The sequence below is a fragment of the Dendronephthya gigantea genome, unplaced genomic scaffold (genome assembly GCF_004324835.1).
Source record: "Dendronephthya gigantea isolate DGI-Jeju-01 unplaced genomic scaffold, DenGig_1.0 000048F, whole genome shotgun sequence".
NCBI lineage: Eukaryota > Metazoa > Cnidaria > Anthozoa > Malacalcyonacea > Nephtheidae > Dendronephthya > Dendronephthya gigantea.
Genome location: NW_021163058.1, coordinates 1,187 through 25,891, shown reverse-complemented (window position 1 = coordinate 25,891; position 24,705 = coordinate 1,187). Strand labels below are relative to the sequence as shown.

General features: G+C 34.7%; 6 protein-coding genes across 6 annotated transcripts; all 6 read right to left on the bottom strand.

Moving 5' to 3' along the window:
- Nucleotides 1-82: 82 nt before the first annotated feature.
- Nucleotides 83-6,140, bottom strand: LOC114528184 (dynein assembly factor with WDR repeat domains 1-like). Its single transcript, XM_028549795.1, has 16 exons — nt 5,900-6,140; nt 4,584-4,656; nt 4,102-4,193; nt 3,946-3,998; nt 3,729-3,787; nt 3,469-3,591; nt 3,060-3,159; nt 2,744-2,851; nt 2,071-2,177; nt 1,864-1,951; nt 1,559-1,614; nt 1,295-1,368; nt 1,044-1,120; nt 782-874; nt 604-673; nt 83-408 (listed from the first exon to the last, which is right to left on the bottom strand). The coding sequence occupies exons 1-16, from the start codon at nt 5,937-5,939 to the stop codon at nt 374-376; spliced, it is 1,248 nt and encodes a 415-aa protein (XP_028405596.1). The 5' UTR covers nt 5,940-6,140; the 3' UTR covers nt 83-373.
- Nucleotides 6,141-6,249: 109 nt separating this feature from the next.
- Nucleotides 6,250-7,288, bottom strand: LOC114528186 (neutral phospholipase A2 3-like). The gene is made up of 4 exons (XM_028549798.1): nt 7,116-7,288; nt 6,869-7,013; nt 6,576-6,688; nt 6,250-6,455 (listed from the first exon to the last, which is right to left on the bottom strand). The coding sequence occupies exons 1-4, from the start codon at nt 7,183-7,185 to the stop codon at nt 6,301-6,303; spliced, it is 483 nt and encodes a 160-aa protein (XP_028405599.1). The 5' UTR covers nt 7,186-7,288; the 3' UTR covers nt 6,250-6,300.
- A 1,347-nt stretch (nt 7,289-8,635) lies between these two features.
- LOC114528226 (neutral phospholipase A2 3-like) lies at nt 8,636-9,662 on the bottom strand. The gene is made up of 4 exons (XM_028549849.1): nt 9,503-9,662; nt 9,256-9,400; nt 8,963-9,075; nt 8,636-8,842 (listed from the first exon to the last, which is right to left on the bottom strand). Exons 1-4 carry the CDS (start codon nt 9,570-9,572, stop codon nt 8,688-8,690), a joined length of 483 nt encoding a protein of 160 aa, XP_028405650.1. The 5' UTR covers nt 9,573-9,662; the 3' UTR covers nt 8,636-8,687.
- A 1,608-nt stretch (nt 9,663-11,270) lies between these two features.
- On the bottom strand, nt 11,271-12,424 carry LOC114528225 (phospholipase A2 A2-actitoxin-Cgg2a-like). Its single transcript, XM_028549848.1, has 4 exons — nt 12,334-12,424; nt 12,043-12,187; nt 11,756-11,868; nt 11,271-11,633 (listed from the first exon to the last, which is right to left on the bottom strand). Exons 1-4 carry the CDS (start codon nt 12,401-12,403, stop codon nt 11,476-11,478), a joined length of 486 nt encoding a protein of 161 aa, XP_028405649.1. The 5' UTR covers nt 12,404-12,424; the 3' UTR covers nt 11,271-11,475.
- Nucleotides 12,425-13,522: 1,098 nt separating this feature from the next.
- On the bottom strand, nt 13,523-15,880 carry LOC114528227 (phospholipase A2 A2-actitoxin-Cgg2a-like). The gene is made up of 5 exons (XM_028549851.1): nt 15,828-15,880; nt 15,398-15,486; nt 14,857-15,001; nt 14,402-14,511; nt 13,523-13,718 (listed from the first exon to the last, which is right to left on the bottom strand). Exons 2-5 carry the CDS (start codon nt 15,462-15,464, stop codon nt 13,564-13,566), a joined length of 477 nt encoding a protein of 158 aa, XP_028405652.1. The 5' UTR covers nt 15,465-15,486; nt 15,828-15,880; the 3' UTR covers nt 13,523-13,563.
- A 5,461-nt stretch (nt 15,881-21,341) lies between these two features.
- LOC114528195 (presequence translocated-associated motor subunit pam17, mitochondrial-like) lies at nt 21,342-24,363 on the bottom strand. The gene is made up of 6 exons (XM_028549809.1): nt 24,065-24,363; nt 23,833-23,965; nt 22,925-23,614; nt 22,039-22,136; nt 21,883-21,959; nt 21,342-21,682 (listed from the first exon to the last, which is right to left on the bottom strand). Exons 1-3 carry the CDS (start codon nt 24,349-24,351, stop codon nt 23,417-23,419), a joined length of 618 nt encoding a protein of 205 aa, XP_028405610.1. The 5' UTR covers nt 24,352-24,363; the 3' UTR covers nt 21,342-21,682; nt 21,883-21,959; nt 22,039-22,136; nt 22,925-23,416.
- Nucleotides 24,364-24,705: the final 342 nt, after the last annotated feature.

Genomic DNA, 24,705 nt, shown 5'->3' with positions numbered 1-24,705 from the left:
TGTGAGCCCAGATAGTGGGATCTTGTCGACCCATGTTTTGAATCGCACAATGTAGAAGGCAACTGATTAAAAATTAATGTTCTAATTATAGCGAGGTATTTTATTGCTCTGCTTAATTCTGTAAATATATAATTTAAAGATACAAAATGACATATTAGCACGCCATGTTGCCGCCAGTCATACTAAAATACAACGGCAGTTTAATTGTTCCATTTTGTCCTATTTTACGAAGAATGGATGAACTCTCCGACCATCAATGGTATTCTACAATATCTAGATGTACTGTAGTTTATTATCTTCTTGGCTTTACCCAGAACAAATGATTCCATGAAGAATCTTTCCCGAGGAATGAATATTCTTCATTAAACTAGGCTTATCGCCAAAGTCGACATGTATTATCCTTGCTTCCTAAAATAAATAATGCCAAGATCCTGACTAAATCTTGATGGAAAACAAAGTGTAATATATGTTTTGTCATGTGCCTTATCCTTTAATCCGAAATTCCTGCAAGTGACAGGAGTAATCTCTTCTATGAAAGACAACGTTCATGCGATAATTTTCAAAATTCTCAATATTCCACCCACGAGTAACATGTTTACAAACCTGTAATTACTATGTTGCCTTCGTAGTTAAATGAACAACTAAATATTTCATCCGTGTGTCCCTCTAAAACCTATAATGATAAAGCCATGTATAGAGTGGGAAACAAAGGAACATCTAGGTATTAAAAGAGGTATCATGCAGTATTAAGCACTCTTGAAGGTGTCATATAACTACTGACCTGTATACATTCACCTGAGGTGGAGTCCCATAGACGAGCTGTTCTGTCGCTACTTGCCGTAAGAATTCGTGTTCCTTGAGGATTAAAACATGCCTAAAAAGATTAAACCACAAAATTAATTGATTGTAAAACATAATCATAAACATGCTACCTAGAGAACTTCACCCTTTATCTGCCAATCTCTTTTAACTATACCTTACTGTATAATACGGTTATTGTTGCTTCCAATATAAAAAACATATCAATCAAAAATTGCATATACCTTGGATATTTCTCCCTCATGTCCCTCCAGTTTTATGATACAGTGATGTGTTACTGCGTTGTAAACTCTGGCGGTTCCTGACGAAAGGATAGAAATCTTTAGCACTCCAGTTTTTTGTTTAACAGCAGATCTCGCATTCCACGTTCGACGTCATTATGAAAAATATCTAACACTGTATGTATCAACTCTTGACGTATATCACATAAAATTGAACCTCAAACGTGTATCATTAATGATTAATGAATGCTAACCATCTGATGAAGCAGTCACAATACGTTCTCCAGTGAAGTCAAACGCTACATCAAGTACTTCGTCATCGTGTCCTCTGCAATATAGTGGTTAACTTAGACTCTAGTTTCAAAGATGCTAACCAGGGATTTCTAGCTTGAGATTTATGAACACCGCTTTTTAGCGTGGCTCACATATTACGTTATTATTCGTAGTGTTCATTATTAATCTGTTTATTAGTTGACGATGATCATAAAATGTATAAATTAAAACAAAAGATAGTTTACCGTAATGTTCCAATGCATTTAGCATTTGACATATCCCAAATTTTACACGTCTTATCCTGTTAAAAAACAACAGCATTTTCAAATATTTCCAATAACCGAATTGAATAAGATGAAATAGTTTTAATGCGTCTAATCTAAGGACAAAACCGTAGCTTTTTGTCTGCGGAAACCTCGTTGAATATTGTAAATATGAAGTAAAAAAGAATACTATAAAGTAGTACAAGACAATTTATTTTCACAGAATTTCTATCGTTCAGAAACGAGCCAGCCTGGTCTAATTGCGAGTAATGATATACAATAAATACCATTGACCCAGTGACGATTAACGAACAGTCAAAATTAAATTGCGCGTTTGATATTTCTCCTCGATGACCAATTAACGTGTGTATCCGCCTGCAAAGAAATAATGTTTAAATTTAACTTTGTGAGGTTGGTGCAGCCAAGTAATTGTAATTATTCCTTCGTAATACAAGGCGTGTCATGGTGTGTAGCGGGCGTCATGTAGTTTGTACCTTCCACTTTTGACATCCCAGATACTGACAGTGTGGTCAAATGATCCAGTTAAAAGTTTATCACCAGTTTCATTGAAACAACAAGAAATGATCTCAGCTGTGTGACCCTAGAGATACATGTAGTAATATAAATAAAAAAACTTCAACGAGCTATATATATAGTTCGTTGAAGTTTTTTTTATTTATATATTCAGAAAATATTATATATTGCATTCAATAAAGGTAATTTTCTAACCTTCAACTAAGAAGTGAATATAAACAGTGAATAAACCAATCTAACACTCAACACAAAGGATTTGATCAAATACAAAGCCTATCGCATTTGCCATTTGGTTTCAATTTATTTTAAAAAACACTATCGAAAGTCACCAAAGTGCATATGCATTCCTTCATTCAAAGTTTAGCAAATTAGCCACGGTATGAGAAACGACGCTTAAAAATTAAAAAAATATCATTCACTCTTCAGCACAGAAAATCCTTGTATAAACCAAGTGGGTTGCGTACTTTTGCAGATGTCGAGAAATTTCGTAGTTGGTCATAGCTTGATCTACTGAGTAACATTAAAAACTGAAAGAGCTGCAGCATCCAGCAAAGATATTAAGTATAAGAAATATACCGTTTAAAATATGTAGCTAGTTGCACGTGGATATGAAAAACATTTTTTAACATTTACCGTAAGTGTAGCTACTTCTGAACCAGTTTGAACATCCCATAATCTTGCTGTGGTATCCATACTGCCCGTTGCTATCAAAGTACTTTGAGGGTTAAACTGAAGACAAACCTAAAAATATTTTATCCCAAAAATGTTTTTTACACGTCAGAAATCCTAATATACCTGACATTAGAAATCAACATAATATTTTAAAACTGATGTAAAAATGATTTACTGTAAGGGGTTGGTGTCATGTCAATCAGGGAACACACAGTTGTTGTTTGTTTATTTTTAACTCGACAAAATGATAAATATAGAGCTATCATTTCTGACTCACAATTTCAGCTGTATGTCCTCTATACGTATGAAAACACTTTCCAGTTTCTGCACTCCATAACTTGCACGTTTTATCAAATGAGCCAGTCGCAATTTTATCTCTAAAAAATACAGTTATAATGGCATGCAGTCCTGACCTTTTTAACATTGTATTACACCACTGCTTTTGTTCCTAACAAGGCAGATATTAATCTGTTACTTGTAATGTTTAACACAGGATTACAGGTCATTTTTTTATTATTACAGTGGATGTTTCCTGATATTCATGGATACAGAGATTAGCCATAGAGACACATTTGATGACAATTTGGTTCATTGCGACTCAACTTGGACATAACAACAGCCACTGGGCAACATTAATTAATATCTTATAGGAACCTTTATTAAGCATTCATCTCTTATGAACTTACCCAAAGGGATTATTATAGCCAATAGCATATACAACATTTCTATGACCTTCAAGTGTAAAAAGCTCTTCACCAGATAAAGTATCCCAAACTTTGCAAGTCCGGTCATAACTCCCAGTTATAAAACTAAAACATAAAGTGGGTAATTTTCATTTAAACTGCTTAACAAAACCATGCATTGATCAATCCATCCCATATCCATTCCATCCCATATCCATCTCATCTCATATCCATCCCATCCCATCTCATCCCATCCGACTTACTTGGAACCAGATTTGTTGAATGCAACATTTGTTAAGGGAAGAATATGTGCCCTTAAAACCTATAAAATTATATGTATCTTAGAAAGGCAACTTAATCATCATAACATTAATGGATCCATATATATGGTATGTATATTATACATAATAACATTCACAAATAAATTAAACCTTTTTGTACTATGTGTACCAGTTGCACCGAAAATTACAATACAGGTACCTTAAATAAATAAAAATGATGATGATTGATTTCAACTTGCTTTTCTTGAAGACCTTATTCAAAGTTAAGATTAATAACCAGATCTAACCAGTTGCTTGTTACTTTTTATTTTTCACGTGGGCATACAGACAAGTTTTATTACTGAGAAAAGGATACGTACAATAAGTTTTCGAACTTGTTCAACTTTTGAGGGAGTTATCAAAGGTTCCTTTGCAACAATCTCGTCCAGTAATGCCTCCACATCAGAACTATGTGAGAATGATGAAAATATTTCTCATAACTCAGGATTAATGCAAGTTTTATTCAAAGCAGCACTTGTTTTTATGAGGAGGTACATATCTATTTAGGTTAATTTAGGAAAAAACTTGTTCATTTTTGAGCAATTTTCCAACTAGAAGTTAAACCTTTAGCACACACATCAAGTAATTTTGTCAATTTCTGTGATATAACTTGTCAAATGCAAGTTAAATTATTTTACCATTTGAGAAATCACTGCTCCTGCAAAAGTACAAAGAAGGCACTGGCCAAAATAATGGCAGAATTTATTATTTCCTGGTAAATGCCAGAATTAATATACAGTACCATGATGAATTTAATTAGACAATATGAATTTGAGCTTAATATAACTATTTACACACCCTGGTTTAAGATGCAGTAAATCAATTGACTTTGTCTTCACTGTTTTTGATTGCTCATATTCTAAAATTATACCTGGACAAAAAGTATACACAGGTGTTACAGTTGAAATTGCAGATTATATCATTACTTCACTAAACTTGTTGGGCTTACTTTAGTTCTGAACTAAGAGAAGAAATGCCTGTTTTTGTTTTAACAAAATTAAATGATGTTAATATATTGTGTGATTGGCCAGAGTATATGAACGTGTGTTGTTGCTCGTCAGTCGAGCCGATCAGGCAAGTGTATAAAGTTGAGATAAAACCTACCCATGTTTACCTACTCACCCTACCCTAATACCCTAAAACCTACCCTACTACAAATACAAATGCCCTACTTCCTGAGGTACAAGGTCAGGATGGTATAATATCCGACCTCAAAATTTATTTAATCAACAAGATTTATGCTATTAAACAAAAGATGAAACTAACAAACATTGCAATCATATGGGGCTATGCTTGCTTAGTTAATTCCCATTCTCCTCAAAGGGCATCACGCTTTTATAGTGGAACCACACATTCGTTTCATATACACGGCAAAAAACGCTCAAGTTGTTTCCGGTTGATGAGAACAGGCCTCAACAATGTTGTGCTGCACCCCATGAACAATACTGTCAACAACATGTTGCAAAAATTTTTAAGTGTAACAAGGTGGAACAACATTGTTGACAACATTGTTCATGGGGTGCAGCACAACATTGGTGAGGCCTGATCTCATCAACCGGGAACAACTTGAGCGTTTTTTGCCGTGTAGGAATTAATGATTGCATATATTTATATACTTCATTAAATGTGCACTAAACATGAATTTACATGAACCAAATATGGCATCACAACCATGGTAACAATGGACATGGATGGACAAGAAAGAGTTTTTATTGTTCAGTTTTGATATATATCGTTTGTTAACATATATATTTAACATCATGTTAAAATTATATAAATTTGAAATTTCTGCACGGCTGTATAATAATTTTGATATTTCTCTATCTGAAACATCAAAAGCTGGTGTTTGTGTACTTAAAATTATAAAATGTTAAAGAAATAAAACTACAACTTATTTAAAAGCAAAGACTATATATCAACAACATTTTGTATACATTTTGAGCGAATATCTCAAATAAATAGGAATTTTATAGATCAATCATCAGACATGTACAAGTCAAGTGTGAGGAAACCATTTGTTTATGGATGTATGTTGACACAACGTGCCTGCCCTTGCCATGCATAAGGAGGCAACAACTGCGGACTAATATATTTCAAGGACTAACTATACTTACCAGGTGGATAATATCGTAAAAGAAATCGTTTCAAACGCATGGTTTCTGACACTTAACTTTTAATGCAGGATCCTGCTCTGTTGTTGTTTCACAACACAACTGAACCAAAAAAAGGCAAAAATGTTCTTATCACGCGCTTCGTGTATTGCCACGCGTGGAACTCGAACTACTAGAGAGATTGGTCGACCGGTGGTCTGGGGCCGGGTCGAATTCGCCATTTTCCGCCGGACTCGACCATGGTCGAATTAGCCGTTTTCCGGCAGGCTCGTCTATGGTCGAATTCGCCATTTTCCGGCGGACTCGTTGACACTACAATATTGTAGTTCAGTAGGCAAATCAAAAACTCGAAAGAAAGTAAGAAATTCATATATTGATTTTCGCCAGAAATCGTTTATACGTATTTAGCATTTATCCTGATCATAATGTTTGAAGTGGTTGTTGTACGGAGAATTCTTGAAACACCGGGCAGCCACAGAATCACAAACACACAATGCTTTGCGACAAGCGACTGACTCGTAACCAAAACTATCCCACCAACTGTACTGATGAGGTTCAGCTGAAAAAAAGAAAAACGAGGTTGACGGAATACGGACTATTAGATCATTACGCTGCAATGAGACCTTTATTTCTAATGTCGTGGCCGATATGACCCCTGTTTACTCAAAGTGAGAATTACCACAAGTTGAACATCCAGTATACTTGTAGGTGATGGAATAAGTCGAAATTTGAAGACGACAAAGTTTCTTTTTCAACAAATCCCCATAGCACTTGTCGTGCACATAGCAGCATCTAGAAAATATTACATCCATTTCAAACACTTCCATTTTACATGCAGGGACTGATTATTTCTATTTCGTTCTGGGATAAACTTAAGACGTGCGATAACGGGGTTAAGGTTTGGAAAATAGTTAGGACTCAGGAGACTGGCTATACACTATCAAAAGTAAAGTAAACAAGAAGAATACATACGTGTCAAGTTTGTCCACGGGGGTACCTTTTCCACCCAAACCACAAAAACAACCATAATCCAAGTAATGAATGAAACTGCGGCCAGTTTCACATGATATCATACGACCAAAGTAAAGTCCTCTTTTCTTCTGAGTCACTGAGTCAACTAACATAGAGTTGAAAATAAAAGAATTACTTCGATGCTAAGTTGTTTGAAGACGCTGCCACGGTGCTTCCTGGTTATATATTAGGGTAAACTATCACCTACCTGTTTTTCCATTCAATCCATTTATAACGATAAAAAGAACAAGGATACAACTGAGGTACCAAATCTGCATCTTTATTTAGGCTTTAGTTTTGAAGCAGTTGTGCAGCAAATTTGTAATTATCTACTCTATATGTGCTAGTATATAATTATGTGGCAGTGTTTTTGCTGAAACGGAAGAGCTTGATATGCAAAATACCGTAACGTTATACCGCTTTTTATTTGATTGCTATATGAGGAAAATAATTGTATTCCAGATCTACAAGGAATTATAATACAATGACATTTGAGATGAGGTTGAAGAGATGAGGTTGATGAGAGAGGTTGCAGACATTCCAGGATAAAACACAGTCGATTGGTAAAAATTATATTTCTCTAACTCTGAGAAAAGAAGTTCATTTGTTACTTGTTTCAATCATGAATCATGATGGAAAGAGAACTCTAGATCTGCATGTATAAGACCTACACCTGTATTCAAAAAGCTCACTCACACTCACACTCATTGAGTGTGACATATAAATTTTGTTAATGGTGATCAATGAGAAAGTTTTTTCTAAATAGATGGAAAGATATAAGGTAAATCACTGAAAATCAAACCCCTATTCGGCTGGAAATACCGCCATTGATATGTTATGGGAAGATTAAGATCTTCCACTCAATGAGTTTGAGTGTGAGTGAGCTTTTAGAATACAGGCGCTAGTCTCATTGCTCATGCGATCGATATCAAGGCACTGACAGGCGTTTATCCAAGTTGTTTGTTTAACATTGAGTGAGATTTTAAAACAATAATATTATGTGGCAGTGTTTTTGCTGAAACGGAAGAGCTTGATATGCAAAATACCGTAATGTTATACCGCTTTTTATTTGATTGCTATATGTGGAAAATAATTATATTCCAGATCTACAAAGAATTATAATACAGTGACATTTGAGATGAAGTTGAAGAGATGAGGTTGATGAGAGAGGTTGCAGACATTCCAGGATAAAACACAGTCGATTGGTAAAAATTATATTTCTCTAACTCTGAGAAAAGTAGTTCATTTGTTACTTGTTTCAATCATGAATCATGATGGAAAGAGAACTCTAGATCTGCATATATAAGACCTAGTCTCATTGCTCATGCGATCGATATCAAAGCACTGACAGGCGTTTATCCAAGTTGTTTGTTTAACATTGAGTGAGCTTTTAAAACAAAAACCTATCCGAGGTGGACAAAACCTTATGCACAACGCATAGAAATAATAGACATGTCCAGTGGCGTAGGAAGGAAGCACGATAATTAGGGCGCGGCATATTCATAAATCTATGTTAACAGACTGTGAAAACAATCGATTTGAACAGAGATTAATCATGCACAACACTGATGAATTTCCACTATAATCTGCAAATGAAATCTCCATAATCTACAAGCATTACATTGATGTAACTAATCTTACAGTTGACACTACAGTCTACAGGATTGTAGTTCAGTTACAATTAGATACGTAATTAACACTACAAAGTAGGCAAATCAAAAACTCGAAATAAAGTAGGAAATTCGTATATTGATTTTCGCAAGACATCGTTTATACGTATTTAGCATTTATCCTGATCATAATGTTTGATGTGGTTGTTGTACGGAGAATTCTTGAAACACCGGGCAGCCACAGAATCACAATCACACAATGCTTTGCGACAAGCGACTGACTCGTAACCAAAACTATCCCACCAACTGTACTGATGAGGTTCAGCTGAAAAAAAGAAAAACGAGGTTGACGGAATACGGACTATTAGATCATTACGCTGCAATAAAACCTTTATTTCTAATGTCGTGGCCGATATGACCCTTGTTTACTGAAAGTGAAAATTACCACAAGTTGAACATCCAGTATACTTGTAGGTGATGGAATAAGTCGAAATTTGAAGACGACAAAGTTTCTTTTTCAACAAATCCCCATAGCACTTGTCGTGCTCATAGCAGCATCTAGAAAATGTTACATCCATTTCAAACACTTCCATTTTACATACAGGGACTGATTATTTCTATTTCGTTCTGGGATAAACTTAAGACGTGCGATAACGGGGTTAAGGTTTGGAAAATAGTTAGGACTCAGGAGACAGGCTATACACCATGAAAAGTAAAGTAAACAGGAAGAATACATACGTGTCAAGTTTGTCTACGGGGGTACCTTTTCCACCCAAACCGCAAAAACAACCATAATCCAAGTAATGAATGAAACTGCGGCCAGTTTCACATGATATCATAAGACCAAAGTAAAGTCCTCTTTTCCTCTGAGTCACTGAGTCAACTAACATAAATTTGAAAATAAAAGAATTACTTCGATGCTAGGTTGTTTGAAGACGCTGCCACGGGGCTTCCTGGTTATATATTAGGGTAAACTATCACCTACCTGTTTTTCCATTCAATCCATTTATCACGATAAAAAGAACAAGGATACAACTGAGGTACCAAATCTGCATCTTTATTTAGGCTTTAGTTTTGAAGCAGTTGTGCGGCAAATTTTTAACTATCTACTCTATATGTGCTAGTATATAATTATGTGGCAGTGTTTTTGCTGAAACGGAAGAGCTTGATATGCAAAATACCGTAATGTTATACCGCTTTTTATTTGATTGCTATATGAGGAAAATAATTGTATTCCAGATCTACAAGGAATTATAATACAGTGACATTTGAGATGAGGTTGAAGAGATGAGGTTGATGAGAGAGGTTGCAGACATTCCAGGATAAAACACAGTCGATTGGTAAAAATTATATTTCTCCAACTCTGAGAAAAGTAGTTCATTTGTTACTTGTTTCAATCATGAATCATGATGAAAAGAGAACTCTAGATCTGCGTGTATAAGACCTAGTCTCATTGCTCATGCGATCGATATCAAGGCACTGACAGGCGTTTATCCAAGTTGTTTGTTTAACATTGAGTGAGATTTTAAAACAATAATTATGTGGCAGTGTTTTTGCTGAAACGGAAGAGCTTGATATTCAAAATACCGTAATGTTATACCGCTTTTTATTTGATTGCTATATGTGGAAAATAATTATATTCCAGATCTACAAAGAATTATAATACAGTGACATTTGAGATGAGGTTGAAGAGATGAGGTTGATGAGAGAGGTTGCAGACATTCCAGGATAAAACACAGTCGATTGGTAAAAATTATATTTCTCTAACTCTGAGAAAAGAAGTTCATTTGTTACTTGTTTCAATCATGAATCATGATGGAAAGAGAACTCTAGATCTGCATGTATAAGACCTACACCTGTATTCAAAAAGCTCACTCACACTCACACTCATTGAGTGTGACATATAAATTTTGTTAATGGTGATCAATGAGAAAGTTTTTTCTAAATAGATGGAAAGATATAAGGTAAATCACTGAAAATCAAACCCCTATTCGGCTGGAAATACCGCCATTGATATGTTATGGGAAGATTAAGATCTTCCACTCAATGAGTTTGAGTGTGAGTGAGCTTTTAGAATACAGGCGCTAGTCTCATTGCTCATGCGATCGATATCAAGGCACTGACAGGCGTTTATCCAAGTTGTTTGTTTAACATTGAGTGAGATTTTAAAACAATAATTATGTGGCAGTGTTTTTGCTGAAACGGAAGAGCTTGATATTCAAAATACCGTAATGTTATACCGCTTTTTATTTGATTGCTATATGTGGAAAATAATTATATTCCAGATCTACAAAGAATTATAATACAGTGACATTTGAGATGAGGTTGAAGAGATGAGGTTGATGAGAGAGGTTGCAGACATTCCAGGATAAAACACAGTCGATTGGTAAAAATTATATTCCTCTAACTCTGAGAAAAGAAGTTCATTTGTTACTTGTTTCAATCATGAATCATGATGGAAAGAGAACTCTAGATCTGCATATATAAGACCTAGTCTCATTGCTCATGCGATCGATATCAAGGCACTGACAGGCGTTTATCCAAGTTGTTTGTTTAACATTAAGTGAGATTTTAAAACAAAAACCTATCCGAGGTAGACAAAACCTTATGCACAACGCATTGAAATGATAGACATGTCCAGTGGCGTAGGAAGGAAGCACGATAATTGGGGGGAGGGGCATATTCATATATTTATGTAACAGACTGTAAAGACAATCGATTTGAACAGAAATTGATCATGCACAACACTGATAAATTTCCACTATAATCTGCAAATGAAATCTCCATAATCTACACGCATTACATTGATGTAACTAATCCTACAGTTGACACTACAGTCTACAGGATTGTAGTTCAGTTACAATTAACTACGTAATTAACACTACAAAGTAGGCAAATCAAAAACTCAAAATAAAGTAGGAAATTGTCTTCATTATATCGATTTTCGCCAGACATCGTTCATACGCATTTATCCTGATCATAATGTTTGAAGTGGTTGTTGAACGGAGAATTCTTGAAACACCGGGCAGCCACAGAATCACAATCACACAATGCTTTGCGACAAGCGACTGACTCGTAACCAAAACTATCCCACCAACTGTACTGATTAGGTTCAGCTGAGAAAAAGAAAAACGAGGTTGACGGAATACGGAATATTATAGATCATTACGCTGCAATGAAACCTTTATTTCTAATGTCGTGGCCGATATGACCCCTGTTTACTGAAAGCGAGAATTACCACAAGTTGAACATCCAGTATACTTGTAGGTGATGGAATAAGTCGAAATTTCAAGATGACAAAGTTTCTTTTCCACCAAATCCCCATAGCAATTGTCGTGCTCATAGCAGCATCTAGAAAATGTTACATCCATTTCAAACACTTCCATTCTACATGCAGGGACTGATTATTTCTATTTCGTTCTGGGATAAAGACGTGCGATAACGGGTTTAAGGTTTGGAAAATAGTTAGGACTCAGGAGACAGGCTATACACCATTAAAAGTAAAATAAAAAGAAGAATACATACGTGTCAAGTTTGTCCACGGGGATACCTTTTCCACCCAAACCACAAAAACAACCATAATCCAAGTAATCAACGAAACTGCGTCCAGTTTCACATGATATCATAAGACCAAAGTAAAGTCCTCTTTTCCTCTGAGTCACTGAGTCAACTAACATAGAGTTGAAAATAAAAGAATTACTCCCGTTATTTTTAACATTGTATAAATTTTCCTATTCAAACTTGCTATGTTGCAACGTATTGAGCAAATTGTCACGAACCCTCACGGGAGCATTGTACATAAAGTGTAAAACCAACCTGTTTTTCCATCCAGTCCATTTATAACGATAAAAAGAACAAGGATACAACTGAGGCGCCAAATCTGCATCTTTAGGCTTTATTGTTGAAGCAGTTGTGCGGCAAATTTGTGGAATACCTACTCTATATGTGCATGGTAGTATATATATATGTGGCAGTGTTTTTTCTGAAACGGAAGCAATAAGAAAGGTTTTCAGTATATGTCGCTTTTTTTATTTGATCTCCATGAAGAAAATATATTCCAGATCTAGAAGGAATTATGACATTTGATTGAAGCTCAGGTATAAGTCTAGCATTTGGTAAATCTAACAAAGGTTGAAGACATTCCAGGATAAAACACAGTAGATTGGTAAAAATTATACTCCTCTAACTCCGTAAAAATTTAGTAGTTCATATCATTTGTTTCAATCATGTTGGAAAGAAAATTCTAGGTCTAAGATCTGTATAATAAGACCTAGTCTCATGATTGCTCATGCAATCCGACCACTGACAGACGTGTGTGTATCCATGCAAGTTGTTTGTTTAACATTGAGTGAGATTTTAAATGAAAGTAGTTCTGTTATGGAGTTGAAGCAAAAAAATTATTTATATATTTCCCAAAAAAATTTCGACTTTTGTCGTTCTTTTATTTGCCTTATAATTAGTATGGACGTTGCTACTAGCTATATATAACTCATAAGTTTAAATAAGGTATATAGCCTGGTATTAGTTCAGTGAAAAATATATTCAGTTTGGCCAATATGAGTATGCATGCGTACAATTTCGAGTGGTTGAATAATGAGGAAAAATAGTCGGTCCTCAAACATTCCTTGCGGATGCCAAAAGCAGAAAGGCAGAAACTGAATACAATACAATTCGTTGTTAATTTTTAAATTTTTTCCTCATTTTTATCGTTAAAAAAGCATGTAGTTTTTCCATTAGCTTTCCGTGATTTTTAGTCTGCTGTATATAGTATACTGGTGCAGATTTTATATACGAACACTCAACACTGATTACCCGTTGTTCGGTATAACTTAGTATTTTTGAATTGAGGAGCCTCTTTTATAATTGCAAGTTCCAAAGACTATCGTGGGATAGTGCATTCCAACTTTCGTATATATATATACAAACGTTATTTTATTCAGGACTCATGAGCAGAAGCAAAAAAACGAGGTATCAATTACTGTAAGTTTTATTGATTTAACACCTCTAATTTCAAACATCAAGCATTCACAAATCACATGTATCTAGCTAGCATTTATCATAATCATAATGTTTAAATTCGTCGTTAAAATGTGATTTCTTGAAACATTTGGCAGCAGCAGCGTCACAATCACACAATGCTTTGCGACAAGCGACTGACTCGTAACCAAAACTATCCCACCAACTGTACTCATGAGGCTCAGCTAAATAAAAAAACAAACTTCACCGATTTACTGAAAATCATCGTGCTAAAACAGAATATGAAAATGACATCTCAATATCTGAATAATTTACATTTTATCGCCACTGGCTTTGATATGCATGAGTAATGCATGCGTACAATTTCGAGTGTTAAATGATGAGGTTGAATAAACGATGAATAGTTGGTCTTCAAACACTCCTTGCGGATGCCAAACGCAGTAAACCAGAAACTGGACAAAATCCAGGTAAGAAAAGGGATTATTGCGCCCAGTTTCGGATAATATAGGGCCATTGTGTTGCAGTCTCGACTTTGCCGTGATTTTTATCCTGCTGGTGCTGGTGCGGGTGTAGACGAACACTGGATAAGGCTATTCACGGGGTTAGTGGTTTTTCTAATCACCGGCCCTCTAAAATATTTTTTGCACATAAAGACCGGGGCCATTTGTATAAAGGCTAGTTAACTTTTAACTGTAGTTAAGGAGAGAATTTGCCAATCAGAGTCGTGTATTTCTGAGTTAACTAGGATTTAACTATATGCAAAATGTAATTAATAGTTTTTTACAACCAGCCCTGCCTGCAATCCGAACTGGGAAAGAGACTCCAAACGCACTTTTAAATTGCATGGACAGTAAAGTGAATCATCAGTGGTTCAACGAGTATTATGAAAAATTTGACATATAATTACCACAATCAGAACATCCATGATACTTGTAAGTGATGGAATATATTGAATGTGATAAACTGCACACGCTGTCCAGAAGATCTCCGTAACACTGATCGTGTGTGTGGCAGCATCTGTAATCAAAAATAAAAAAAGTAAATCAAGATCACATCAAAAAGTGAACTACAATCACAGTTTGTACATAAAATTTGTGTCAAATGAAACACGAAAATATTAATAATTTCTTAAATATTATTATATATAAACTAACTATGTTACTTTATTTAACTGAAATTAGTATTGGAAATACAAAATATCATTGTATCTTATACTCCACGCTAACTAGTTAACCTTATGATCAAATTTTAAACTGCAGTTTACCGGTTCATTTTTTGTGACGTTTTCTCATGATTTTAATTAAAAATAGATTTGAAAAGACTGTTCAAGACATGTGAGTACTGCTCTAAATCTGTACATACGTGTCAAGTTCATCCACAGGTGTCCCTCTTCCACCCAAACCACAGAAACAACCATAGTCCAGGTAATCGACAGCACTGCGCCCAGTTTCACATGATATCATATGACCAAAGTATAATCCTCTTTTCTGATTGTTTATCGAGTCAACTAACATAAAGTGATAAATAATTTCACAATTTCGATCATTTTTTGGACCACACAGTCACAATCTCTACACACATAGATTCAACCCTCAACGTTTCGAACAAACAAGCATTTCAACAAAATGCAATATTTAGAGAGAGGACATGCAATATACATATATTTAGCTATACACAGCTAAAATTTGGATACATTTTAAGAATAATCTTTCATTACTAAAACTGACGATACACTATCATACAGCAATAAAACACACGGGGCTCTTTGCATGAAATATCGTGAACAAACTGAAAAGCGAAACTGTTATCAACTGTCGTCTTTCCTTGTTGAAATTCCAGTGCCAGAATTCGTGCATACTGGATTTTTTGTATATATTTAAGGTTATTCATACTCAACACTTACCAGCTTTGCCATCGAGTGTATTTATAACGGTCAATATTACAAGGAAATAACTGACACTCCAAATCATGTTTAGTTATAGAGCAGTAGAACTATAATAAAAAATTGTTTCATTAATAATTTAAACTAATAATATTAATAGTAACACATTTTTTGTGATTTCTCATTTCCAATTTTCTTTGTACATGATTGTTTTAATTGCCGTGACCTATAAGGCTAAAGAGCAATTATCGAATTGTTACGAATCGTACTGTACAGGAAGTATCAAGATATTGGACGTTTTATGTACCGTACATAACAATGTGAAATATACAATTAATCTTACACGCTAAAGCTAGTCTAGTCAACTTTAGAATTTCAAAATTTTCTGGAAACTTAAGACTTTGTTTTCCTGAAAAAAATAACGATGATTGGCAGAGCAAGAAGTACTTACATATCACACATCACATGCACGTTGCTATGGATAGTCGTGACACAGAAGACGACATTTTCTCAACAGTTTATATAGCTAACCCGCGATCATTTAACTGCATATATTATGACTTATCACGTCTCATTTTTGATGCAAGGTCATGTAGATAATCAGCCCCATCTGCTCAAATGACATGGAGTTCAAATATTCTAATTGAATTTTGACAAACTATTTTCGACGTGTTTTCTTAATTTTAAATTTTACCAATTATTGAATATCCAAAAATACAATATGTATTTTAATATAAAAAAATAAGATATTATTTATCATTTAGCAATACAAGCCGGAATAATTTCAACATTGCAAAAGATCGATGACAATGCATATATGCACCGACGGGTGTGCAGGGAATTAAATTTTAATACAGACTGATAAATTGGAAATAGCCCAGGCTGCCTAGCACAATCTGAGACAAACAGAGCAATTGCAGAAGACCTTTTTTTTTTACAATGTTCCTCTCTGACCCCTCTTCCCCTCTTCCCCTCTTCCCCTCTGTGTTTTCAGAGAAATCGCAGACAAATCGTCAGGAAGAAATTCGGCGGCTTTTATTTGATGGCAACATTCAATTAAGTTCAGTTGAAATACCTTCAGGAATGATGGTTTTCAGACGTATATTAAACTTTTCGAAAGAAATTGTATATAATTGTTGTAAACGAGAGATTTCGTTTTTCATTGAGAGAGGCACTCTCCATTACTATTACCTTGACGATTATGTGATTCAGCAAACAGTTCAGTGCCAAATCAATATCAATACGTTCAATTTGCTTGAATTTCAACTTTTACTTAAATTTGACAAATTATTTTCGTGATTACTGACATATTTGTTTGAAAACAAAGTCAAAATTGTAGTTGTTTGCACTTTGCAAAACAGGAAAGGGGTTAATTAAATATGCCATTAAATTACAGGAAACATATAAGCTCAGTACTGATATTAGTTTAGTACCGAGTTAATAAAGAAAGACTTTTTTATTTTAAATTTCACAATTTAAACGTTCGTTGCGAATCACAAGGAACAAAACTAACCAAATTTACTGAGGATAAAATTTCTTCGTTGAAGTTCTCCTGTGAAGGTTGAGCAGTGAGCTCCGGGCAACTAGTAAAAGGTGTACGGTACCGTATTACGGTGATAACGGTGTATGTACCATGGGACCACTTTGGGCCACAGTTGACATTACAGTCTACAGGATTGTAGTTCAGTTACAATTAGCTACATAATTAACACTACAAAGTAGGCAAATCAAAAACTCAAAATAAAGTAGGAAATTCATTATATCGATTTTCGCCAGAAATCGTTTATACGTATTTAGCATTTATCCTGATCATAATGTTTGAAGTGGTTGTTGAACGGAGAATTCTTGAAACACCGGGCAGCCACAGAATCACAATCACACAATGCTTTGCGACAAGCGACTGACTCGAAACCAAAACTATCCCACCAACTGTACTGATGAGGTTCAGCTGAGAAAAAGAAAAATGAGGTTGACGGAATACGGACTATTAGATCATTACGCTGCAATGAAACCTTTATTTCTAATGTCGTGGCCGATATGACCCCTGTTTACTGAAATATACTGTGAATGAATTATTATATAATTACCACAAGAAAGCTTTAAGAAAGCTTTTCGGTATGTCGCTTTTTTTATTCGATCGCCATGAAGAAAATATATTCCAGATCTATAGAAGGAATTATACGATGACATTTGAACTCAGGTATAAGTCTAGTAAAGGTTGAAGGCATTCCAGGATAAAACACAGTAGATTGGTAAAAATTATACTCCTCTAACTCTGTAAAAAGTAGCTCATATCATTTGTTTCAATCATGATGGAAAGAAAATTCTAGGTCTAAGATCTGTATAATATGATCTAGTCTCAATTGCTCATGCGATCCGACCACTGACAGGCGTATGTGTATCCATTCAAGTTGTTTGTTTAACATTGAGTGAGATTTTAAATGAAAGTAGTTCTCTCATGGAGTTGAAGCAAAAAAATTATTTATATAGTTCGAAAAAAAATTTCAGCTTTTGTCGTTTTTTTTTATTTGCCTAATAATTAGTATGGACGTTGCTACTAGATATATATAACTCATATAAGTTTAAATAAGGTATAATATATAGCCTGGTATTAGGTCAGTGAAAAATATATTCATTTTGGCCAATATAAGTATGTATGCGTACAATTTCGAGTGGTTAAATAATGAGGAAAAATAGTAGGTCCTCAAACACTCCTTGCGGATGCCGGCAAACAAAGAAAGCCAGAAACTGGATACAATCCAAGTAATAAAAGTGAATATTGCGTCCAGTTTCGGATAATATAAAATGTCTTTACTTCATCCTTTTATCAAAAACAATGCACGCACGTGTCGAATACACGCCAAGTATTTTCGGAAGCACTATACTGAGACCTTATCACGTCGTATTTAGTCAGATTTTTGTCGTTATTTTTATGGAAGCTAGGTTAAACGGCTGGATAATGAACTGATTTTTTCCTCATTTTTGTCGTTAAAAAAAGCATATAGATTTACTATTAGCTTTTCCGTGATTTTTAGCCTACTATATATAGTACTGGTGAAGCTTGTATACGAACACTGGATGGAGCTATACACTGCGGGATAGTGGTTTTTCTAAGCACTCTAACATTACCCGTTGTTCGGTATTACTTTATTAAAACCGGCTTAGTATATTTTGAATGGAGGAGCTGTATATAGTATAGAACTATAATAAAAAATTGTTTCATTAATAATTTAAACTAATAATATTAATAGTAATATATTTTTGTGATTTCTCATTTCCAATTTTCTTCATACATGATTTTTTTTGTTGCATGCCGTGACCTATAAGGCTAAAGAGCAATTATCGAATTGTTACGAATCGTGTTGTAGAGGAAGTATCAAGATATTGGACGTTTTATCACTTTTATGAACCGTACATAACTATGTGAAATATACAATTAACAGTTATTCTGCGAACTCGAGTCGTATATGAGCTGATAGCCGACGAGGCGCGTAGCATTAAAGCACTCTTTGTTTGTGGATTATCGGGTTTTACATGTACTCTTCACAAACAAGGAACTCGAAGCCGAGTGCAGTATTGAACTTCGAGTTCCTTGTTTGTGACGAATGCATGTAAAACCCGATAATGTACAAACAAAGAGTGCTTTAATGCTTTTAATATTCATTTTGAGTAAACTCGTAAAGACTTTATATCATTTTTAAACTTAACTAAGACCCTTTGTTCCTAGACATAGCCTAGAATCTGTTTATAAAAGTCTTGTGCAGCCTTACTTCGATTACTGCTCCCCTCTGTGGGATACTTGTGGTAAGCTGCTCAGAGACAAGTTGCAAAAATTTCAGTTTCGTGCAGCGAGGGTCTTAACTGATGCAAATTATGATACTTCATCAATCGATCTTCTTAGCAATCTTTCTTGGGTCACATTTGAAACTAGACGGTCTGGTGCCAAGTCAGTATTGATGTACAAGATACTTAACCACACTGCGCCGGCTCTTCGGGAGTCTTTTGTGCATGAGAAGAGGCCGAATCGCTATGCTTTGGAATCGCCTCCCAAACGAAGCAAAATCAGCCGAGTCGCTTCGTTTGTTTAAATCAATTGTTGTTGGACACTGAAACGCATGATTCCTACCTATTCATATAATCTATTTTTGTGTGAAACTGTCTGTGTGTAATTGTCCTGTTTTGTAGTCATACTGAACTGTTTTTAATATTTAAACACGCCCTTCATGGAAACCAGCCTAGAGTTGATGCAACCTCGTACCCAGGGTAATTTCGCTTGGAGTTGATGGGGCTAGCGTGTTTCTTGGTTTTAAATAAAGTTTTACCTACCTAGTACCTACCTACCCAACTAAGCAACACATGCTTATCTTTAAATACTAAAACACCCCAAGCGGTTTCCCGTTCAGTATTTTTCGGTGTGGAAATTTACCCCCAATCAGGGGGCGGTTGTATCAAGCCCGTTTAGCTTAAACGGTGGATAAGTCAAAATTAAATAACACTCTTACATCTCTCTTGAATGAGTCAACTTGAATATTATGCACTGGATATGTAGTTGCAAACAGTATCTTTGTATTGAGGTTAAAAACATTTTGTTTGCTTCTTGAATAAAAGGGCAGACTTGCTTTCTATTTTGAACTTATCCACCGTTTAAGGGGCTTGATACAACCGGCCCCAGAACGTAAGTTTACAAAAAATGAATATTAATATGACTTATTACGTCTCATTTTTGATGCAAGGTCATATAGATAATCAGCCCCATCTGCTCAAATGACATGGAGTTCAAATAATCTAATTAAATTTTGACAAACTATTTTCGACTTCATATGAGAACGTGTTTTCTTAATTTTAAATTTTACTAATTATTGAATATCCAAAAATACAATATATATTTTGATATAAAAAAACACACATTATTTATCATTTAGCAATACAAGCCGGAATAATTTCAACATTGCAAAAGATCAATGACAATGCACCGACGGGTGTGCAGGGAATTAAATTTTAATACAGAATAAATTGGAAATAGCCCAGGCTGCCTAGCACAATCTGAGACAAACAGAACAATAGCGCCGGAAGACCTTTTTTGTTTACAATGTTCCTCTTTATTTGATGGCAACATTCAATTAAGTTCAGTTGAAATACCTTCAGGAATGATGGTTATCAGACGTATATTAAACTTTTCGAAAGAAATTGTATATAATTGTTGTAAACGAGAGATTTCGTTTCTCATTGAGAGAGGCACTGTCCATGACTATTACCTTGACGATCATGTGATTCAGCAAACAGTTCAGTGCTAAATCAATATCAATAGGTTCAATTTGCTTGAATTTCAACTTTTACTTAAATTTGACAAATTATTTTCGTGATTACTGACATATTTGTTTGAAAACAAAGTCAAAATTGTAGTTGTTTGCACTTTGCAAAACAGGAAAGGGGTTAATTAAATATGCCATTAAATTACAGGAAACATATAAGCTCAGTACTGATATTAGTTTAGTACCGAGTTAATAAAGAAAGACTTTTTTATTTTAAATTTCACAATTTAAACGTTCGTTGCGAATCACAAGGAACAAAACTAACCAAATTTACTGAAGATAAAATTTCTTCGTTGAAGTTCTCCTGTGAAGGTTGAGCAGTGAGCTCCGGGCAACTAGTAAAAGGTGTACGGTACCGTATTACGGTGATAACGGTGTATGTACCATTGGACCACATTGCCATTGGACGGATCGCGATTCACCATGTTTCATTTCTTTCACCTTCAATTTCAGTCTAATAACTAATACTTTTTGAAAAATGCGAATTAAAAGTATTCAACTGCAGTTCGTAACCATAACTTAAGCGCCCCTGTTCGTACCATAACCGGTTTGCTGCTTCATCTGAAATTTCGTATTAGCGTATTTACAATATCCACGATGAGGCTTATGCTAGTTATGGCTGGTTGCGTTGCACAAATGAACAACAACCTTCATTCAAAATCAACATACTACATTTTATTAAATCAGCTGCAGTACATGCATTAAAGCAATAAAAAAAGTTTATTTAAAGTACGTGTTTAATATTATTAATAAAATAGAAATATACAACATCTGATTGCATCCAACCACTGCTTTCAATATGTAGTATTCGATTTAAGCAGCAGTTTTCATTAAAAAGTTGTATTTTTCATAGTCATGAGAATATTGTTACCATTGTTAAAACTTAGAAATTAGAGTTATCAAGAATTACTTAAAGAACAATGCAGCCTGAGCTTTCTTTAGAAATTTCTCCTGCTTCCCCACCATTATTTACTCGCTCAATCTCTTTTATTACCTAGAACGTAAATAAGTAGGTATGAGACACTAAATATTCAGAAAATTCATATTATCCAATTTAGCCCCAATTATCACTTCTGTTTGCATCCCTCCAAACAAGTTTAGGAGATAAAATAAGTTAAAGTCTACTAAAGCTTGATATATAATATGGTCCAGTCAAATATTTCAATTTTAAATTTATAATGAACAATATAATACCTGTTCAAATTCAGGAAAACCACCCTTCTCCAACTTAGAGTAGATAAGAGTATCATTAACTGTAATCTCAAAAGAACCTGAACATGAAAACAATCAAAATTAAGCTTTAACAAAAAATTGGAGATTATTAAAATGGATTATAATAAAATTTTTTACTTCTTTTCCCAACTTGACCAGTGACATCAGCATCAGGAATTGATTTCTTGATACTTTGCTCCAGTTCCCTGAAGCGAGGGTAGTACCCTCATCCACCACTAAAATGCAATATTAAAATACATCTAGTGACCTGACATGATAAGTCAAACACCTATTAAGTGCAATTTGCAACTCAATGAGTTCCTCTTGACTCACTGAGTAGATTGGCACACATATGTGTTTGTAACTGCTTATCAACTTCATATGTAGTATTATAGAATACAGAAACCATGAAATACTATTTAGGTACAACATTTCTTAAATGTTCTACCAAATTTGATTTGACACACAGCACACCATGCATGCTGACACAGTATATCATGCACAACAATCATTCCATAAAAGAGCCTAAAGATTAATGTCAGTCATGAAAAGAAAACATAAGTGTGCCTGTCTCCACACATACCAGACTGATCAAAACTGGTTTTAATTTCTTGAGCAAAGATGGCCCAGCTACTTTTTCAATATTACAATTTACACACAAAAAAATCATTCGTCTTTGCAAATACTATACACACTGCACAAAATCTTGTTATTAAATCAGATTACTAAAAACGTCACGAAATTGATGCCCACAGTGAGGGGATGAAGACTGAAGGGAAACAATACTTTTCTAGAGCTGAATTATTGGAGGCTGTATAAGTATTAATTCATATTTCCGTTTTAGTCGAAATTTAACCACATTTCTAAAAATAAAAGATAATATGACCGACCATCAATGAAATGATTTCAGAATTCAGACGACGATCGCGCCATGAATTATTATTATTATGTAAACATACTGTTGTCAGGAGAAAAATTAACATTGAATAGATTTAATACAGACTAAATACAGCAAGGTTCTTACCAGTATTCAATATGTACTTTCACAGGCATCTTAGTGCAACTTCAAACTCGGCTTTCAAGGAAGGTGTCCCGAAACCAACCAAATAATCAGACAAATCAGAAAATGTAAAAACGTAACAAACAAAAGAAAAGCAAAAAGTTGCAATTTGCGATGCAATATGACGTCATAGCGATGTTTCCACGCAGTAAATTTATATATTCCTTTCACTTGACAATTTTCTCATTTCTCATACGTGCTCTGATGCATGAATCCAGGAATGACTCAGGATTTGTCAAAATATTTATCAATTTGATGCAACAGTACATAGTTCATATACACTATTCAGGGTAGTATTTGTGCACTGAATATATCTTCACCCTACTCAGCGGTAGCTAGACAATCTGGGAGTTCAGGTTAAAACCACCAGATTTAAAAGCCTAATATGCTTTTTCATGCTGCAGCAAGCATTTGAATAATATTTGATATCCTAAAAACTTCACATAGACTATAATGTTATGATGCTTCATCTTCTTTATTTTGTACAAGTGTTTTTCCATATTTCTCTTCCTCTTGTTTCTTTCTTTGCATCTGTCGCACCCACTGGCGATAATCACTCAATGTCTTTATACTTTCTCCATAAAAATCATCTTCAAACTTACTAAATGCATCTGTTCGATGGCTCTCTAATCTTTGGAAAAAATCTGTTTCTCTCTAAAAATATAATGGGCAAGAAAAGAATAGTTAGGTACAACTAAATTACAAATAATTACATTGCTATTTATCCTTACTTGATCATTATTATATATTATTATTATTATTATTGAGTATTCAACAAATGCTTCCCTCAAAGACCAAAAATGCATGACATCAACTGGCAAGGAACTCAACTTGATTTCAAATTTGTGAAGTACGTTTTTAGGTAATAATACCTCTTTAATTTTCTGGGCAAGATCTTTATTCATCCATTGCCATACTAGCCCATACAATGCACATCCCAACATATACCCAGCTGCAGAACTTGCCACACCACATAATGTACAGAAAACAAGAGGATCCATTCCACTAAAGAAATGAAAAACAGCATAAGTATAGGTTAAGGTGAAAGAGAATGTCTTAACATTGCTGCTGCAGAAAACAAAAAAACAGAGGAATTGAACTTACAGAATGGGTTGTATCTGTTCAGGATCAGTTGCATCAAATAAATGAGGATTTAACATAACAGAGATCATTGAAGATGACGTTAAACCCACTGCTGCAAATGGGATTCCAGATATCCTCTTCTGAGTTCTAACTTTTCTACGCAACGTTTGATATTCTTCAAAACTTAGACTGAACTGTTTCGTTGGCTTAGGACTTTCATTTTTCATTAGCCGAGATGCTGTGGAAAAGAATCTTTTATTTAAACGAAGTAAATTTAAAGAATGTTTTAACCGCCAGCCAACACACATGCTGCAAAACGCCATCTTATAAAATTTCCTCTGCTTGTGTTTCCACTGACTAGTTGGAGGAGATTCTTTAGAGAAAGAACGTGTGGACGCCCGGCTCCTGCCTCGCCAAGTTCGACAGTTATGTCGAAAATGTTGCCTGTATATTGCATAAGCTTTCAGTAACCTCCGCCTAGGGGATAATGAACTAACTTAGAGGTCACCAAACAAAATATGCCTCTATTGTGCAAACAATGATCCTCAACTCGTTCCACATCAACACACTTCATGGACGCCGTCACGGGATGACATGCTAAATCCCCTTTAGATATAGAGTGCATACAGAATAAAACAACATGTCCACATCAACTTTTGATA

Coding starts and splice junctions, on each gene's coding strand:
- LOC114528184 (XM_028549795.1), bottom strand. CDS start 5,939: ATGCGTTTGAAACGATTTCTTTTACGATATTATCCACCTG. Junction 4,657..5,899: donor TTTACGATATTATCCACCTG/GTAAGTATAGTT, acceptor CTTTTTGTCCAG/GTATAATTTTAGAATATGAG. Junction 4,194..4,583: donor TTACTGCATCTTAAACCAGG/GTGTGTAAATAG, acceptor ATTCTCACATAG/TTCTGATGTGGAGGCATTAC.
- LOC114528186 (XM_028549798.1), bottom strand. CDS start 7,185: ATGCAGATTTGGTACCTCAGTTGTATCCTTGTTCTTTTTATCGTTATA. Junction 6,689..6,868: donor CCCGTGGACAAACTTGACAC/GTATGTATTCTT, acceptor AATATTTTCTAG/ATGCTGCTATGTGCACGACA. Junction 6,456..6,575: donor TACTGGATGTTCAACTTGTG/GTAATTCTCACT, acceptor TCTTTTTTTCAG/CTGAACCTCATCAGTACAGT.
- LOC114528226 (XM_028549849.1), bottom strand. CDS start 9,572: ATGCAGATTTGGTACCTCAGTTGTATCCTTGTTCTTTTTATCGTGATA. Junction 9,401..9,502: donor TGGATTGAATGGAAAAACAG/GTAGGTGATAGT, acceptor AATTTATGTTAG/TTGACTCAGTGACTCAGAGG. Junction 8,843..8,962: donor TACTGGATGTTCAACTTGTG/GTAATTTTCACT, acceptor TCTTTTTTTCAG/CTGAACCTCATCAGTACAGT.
- LOC114528225 (XM_028549848.1), bottom strand. CDS start 12,403: ATGCAGATTTGGCGCCTCAGTTGTATCCTTGTTCTTTTTATCGTTATA. Junction 11,869..12,042: donor CCCGTGGACAAACTTGACAC/GTATGTATTCTT, acceptor AACATTTTCTAG/ATGCTGCTATGAGCACGACA. Junction 11,634..11,755: donor TACTGGATGTTCAACTTGTG/GTAATTCTCGCT, acceptor TCTTTTTCTCAG/CTGAACCTAATCAGTACAGT.
- LOC114528227 (XM_028549851.1), bottom strand. CDS start 15,464: ATGATTTGGAGTGTCAGTTATTTCCTTGTAATATTGACCGTTATAAAT. Junction 14,512..14,856: donor CCTGTGGATGAACTTGACAC/GTATGTACAGAT, acceptor TTTTGATTACAG/ATGCTGCCACACACACGATC. Junction 13,719..14,401: donor TCATGGATGTTCTGATTGTG/GTAATTATATGT, acceptor TTTTTTATTTAG/CTGAGCCTCATGAGTACAGT.
- LOC114528195 (XM_028549809.1), bottom strand. CDS start 24,351: ATGTGTGTTGGCTGGCGGTTAAAACATTCTTTAAATTTACTTCGTTTA. Junction 23,966..24,064: donor GAACAGATACAACCCATTCT/GTAAGTTCAATT, acceptor TCATTTCTTTAG/TGGAATGGATCCTCTTGTTT. Junction 23,615..23,832: donor TTGCCCAGAAAATTAAAGAG/GTATTATTACCT, acceptor TTATATTTTTAG/AGAGAAACAGATTTTTTCCA.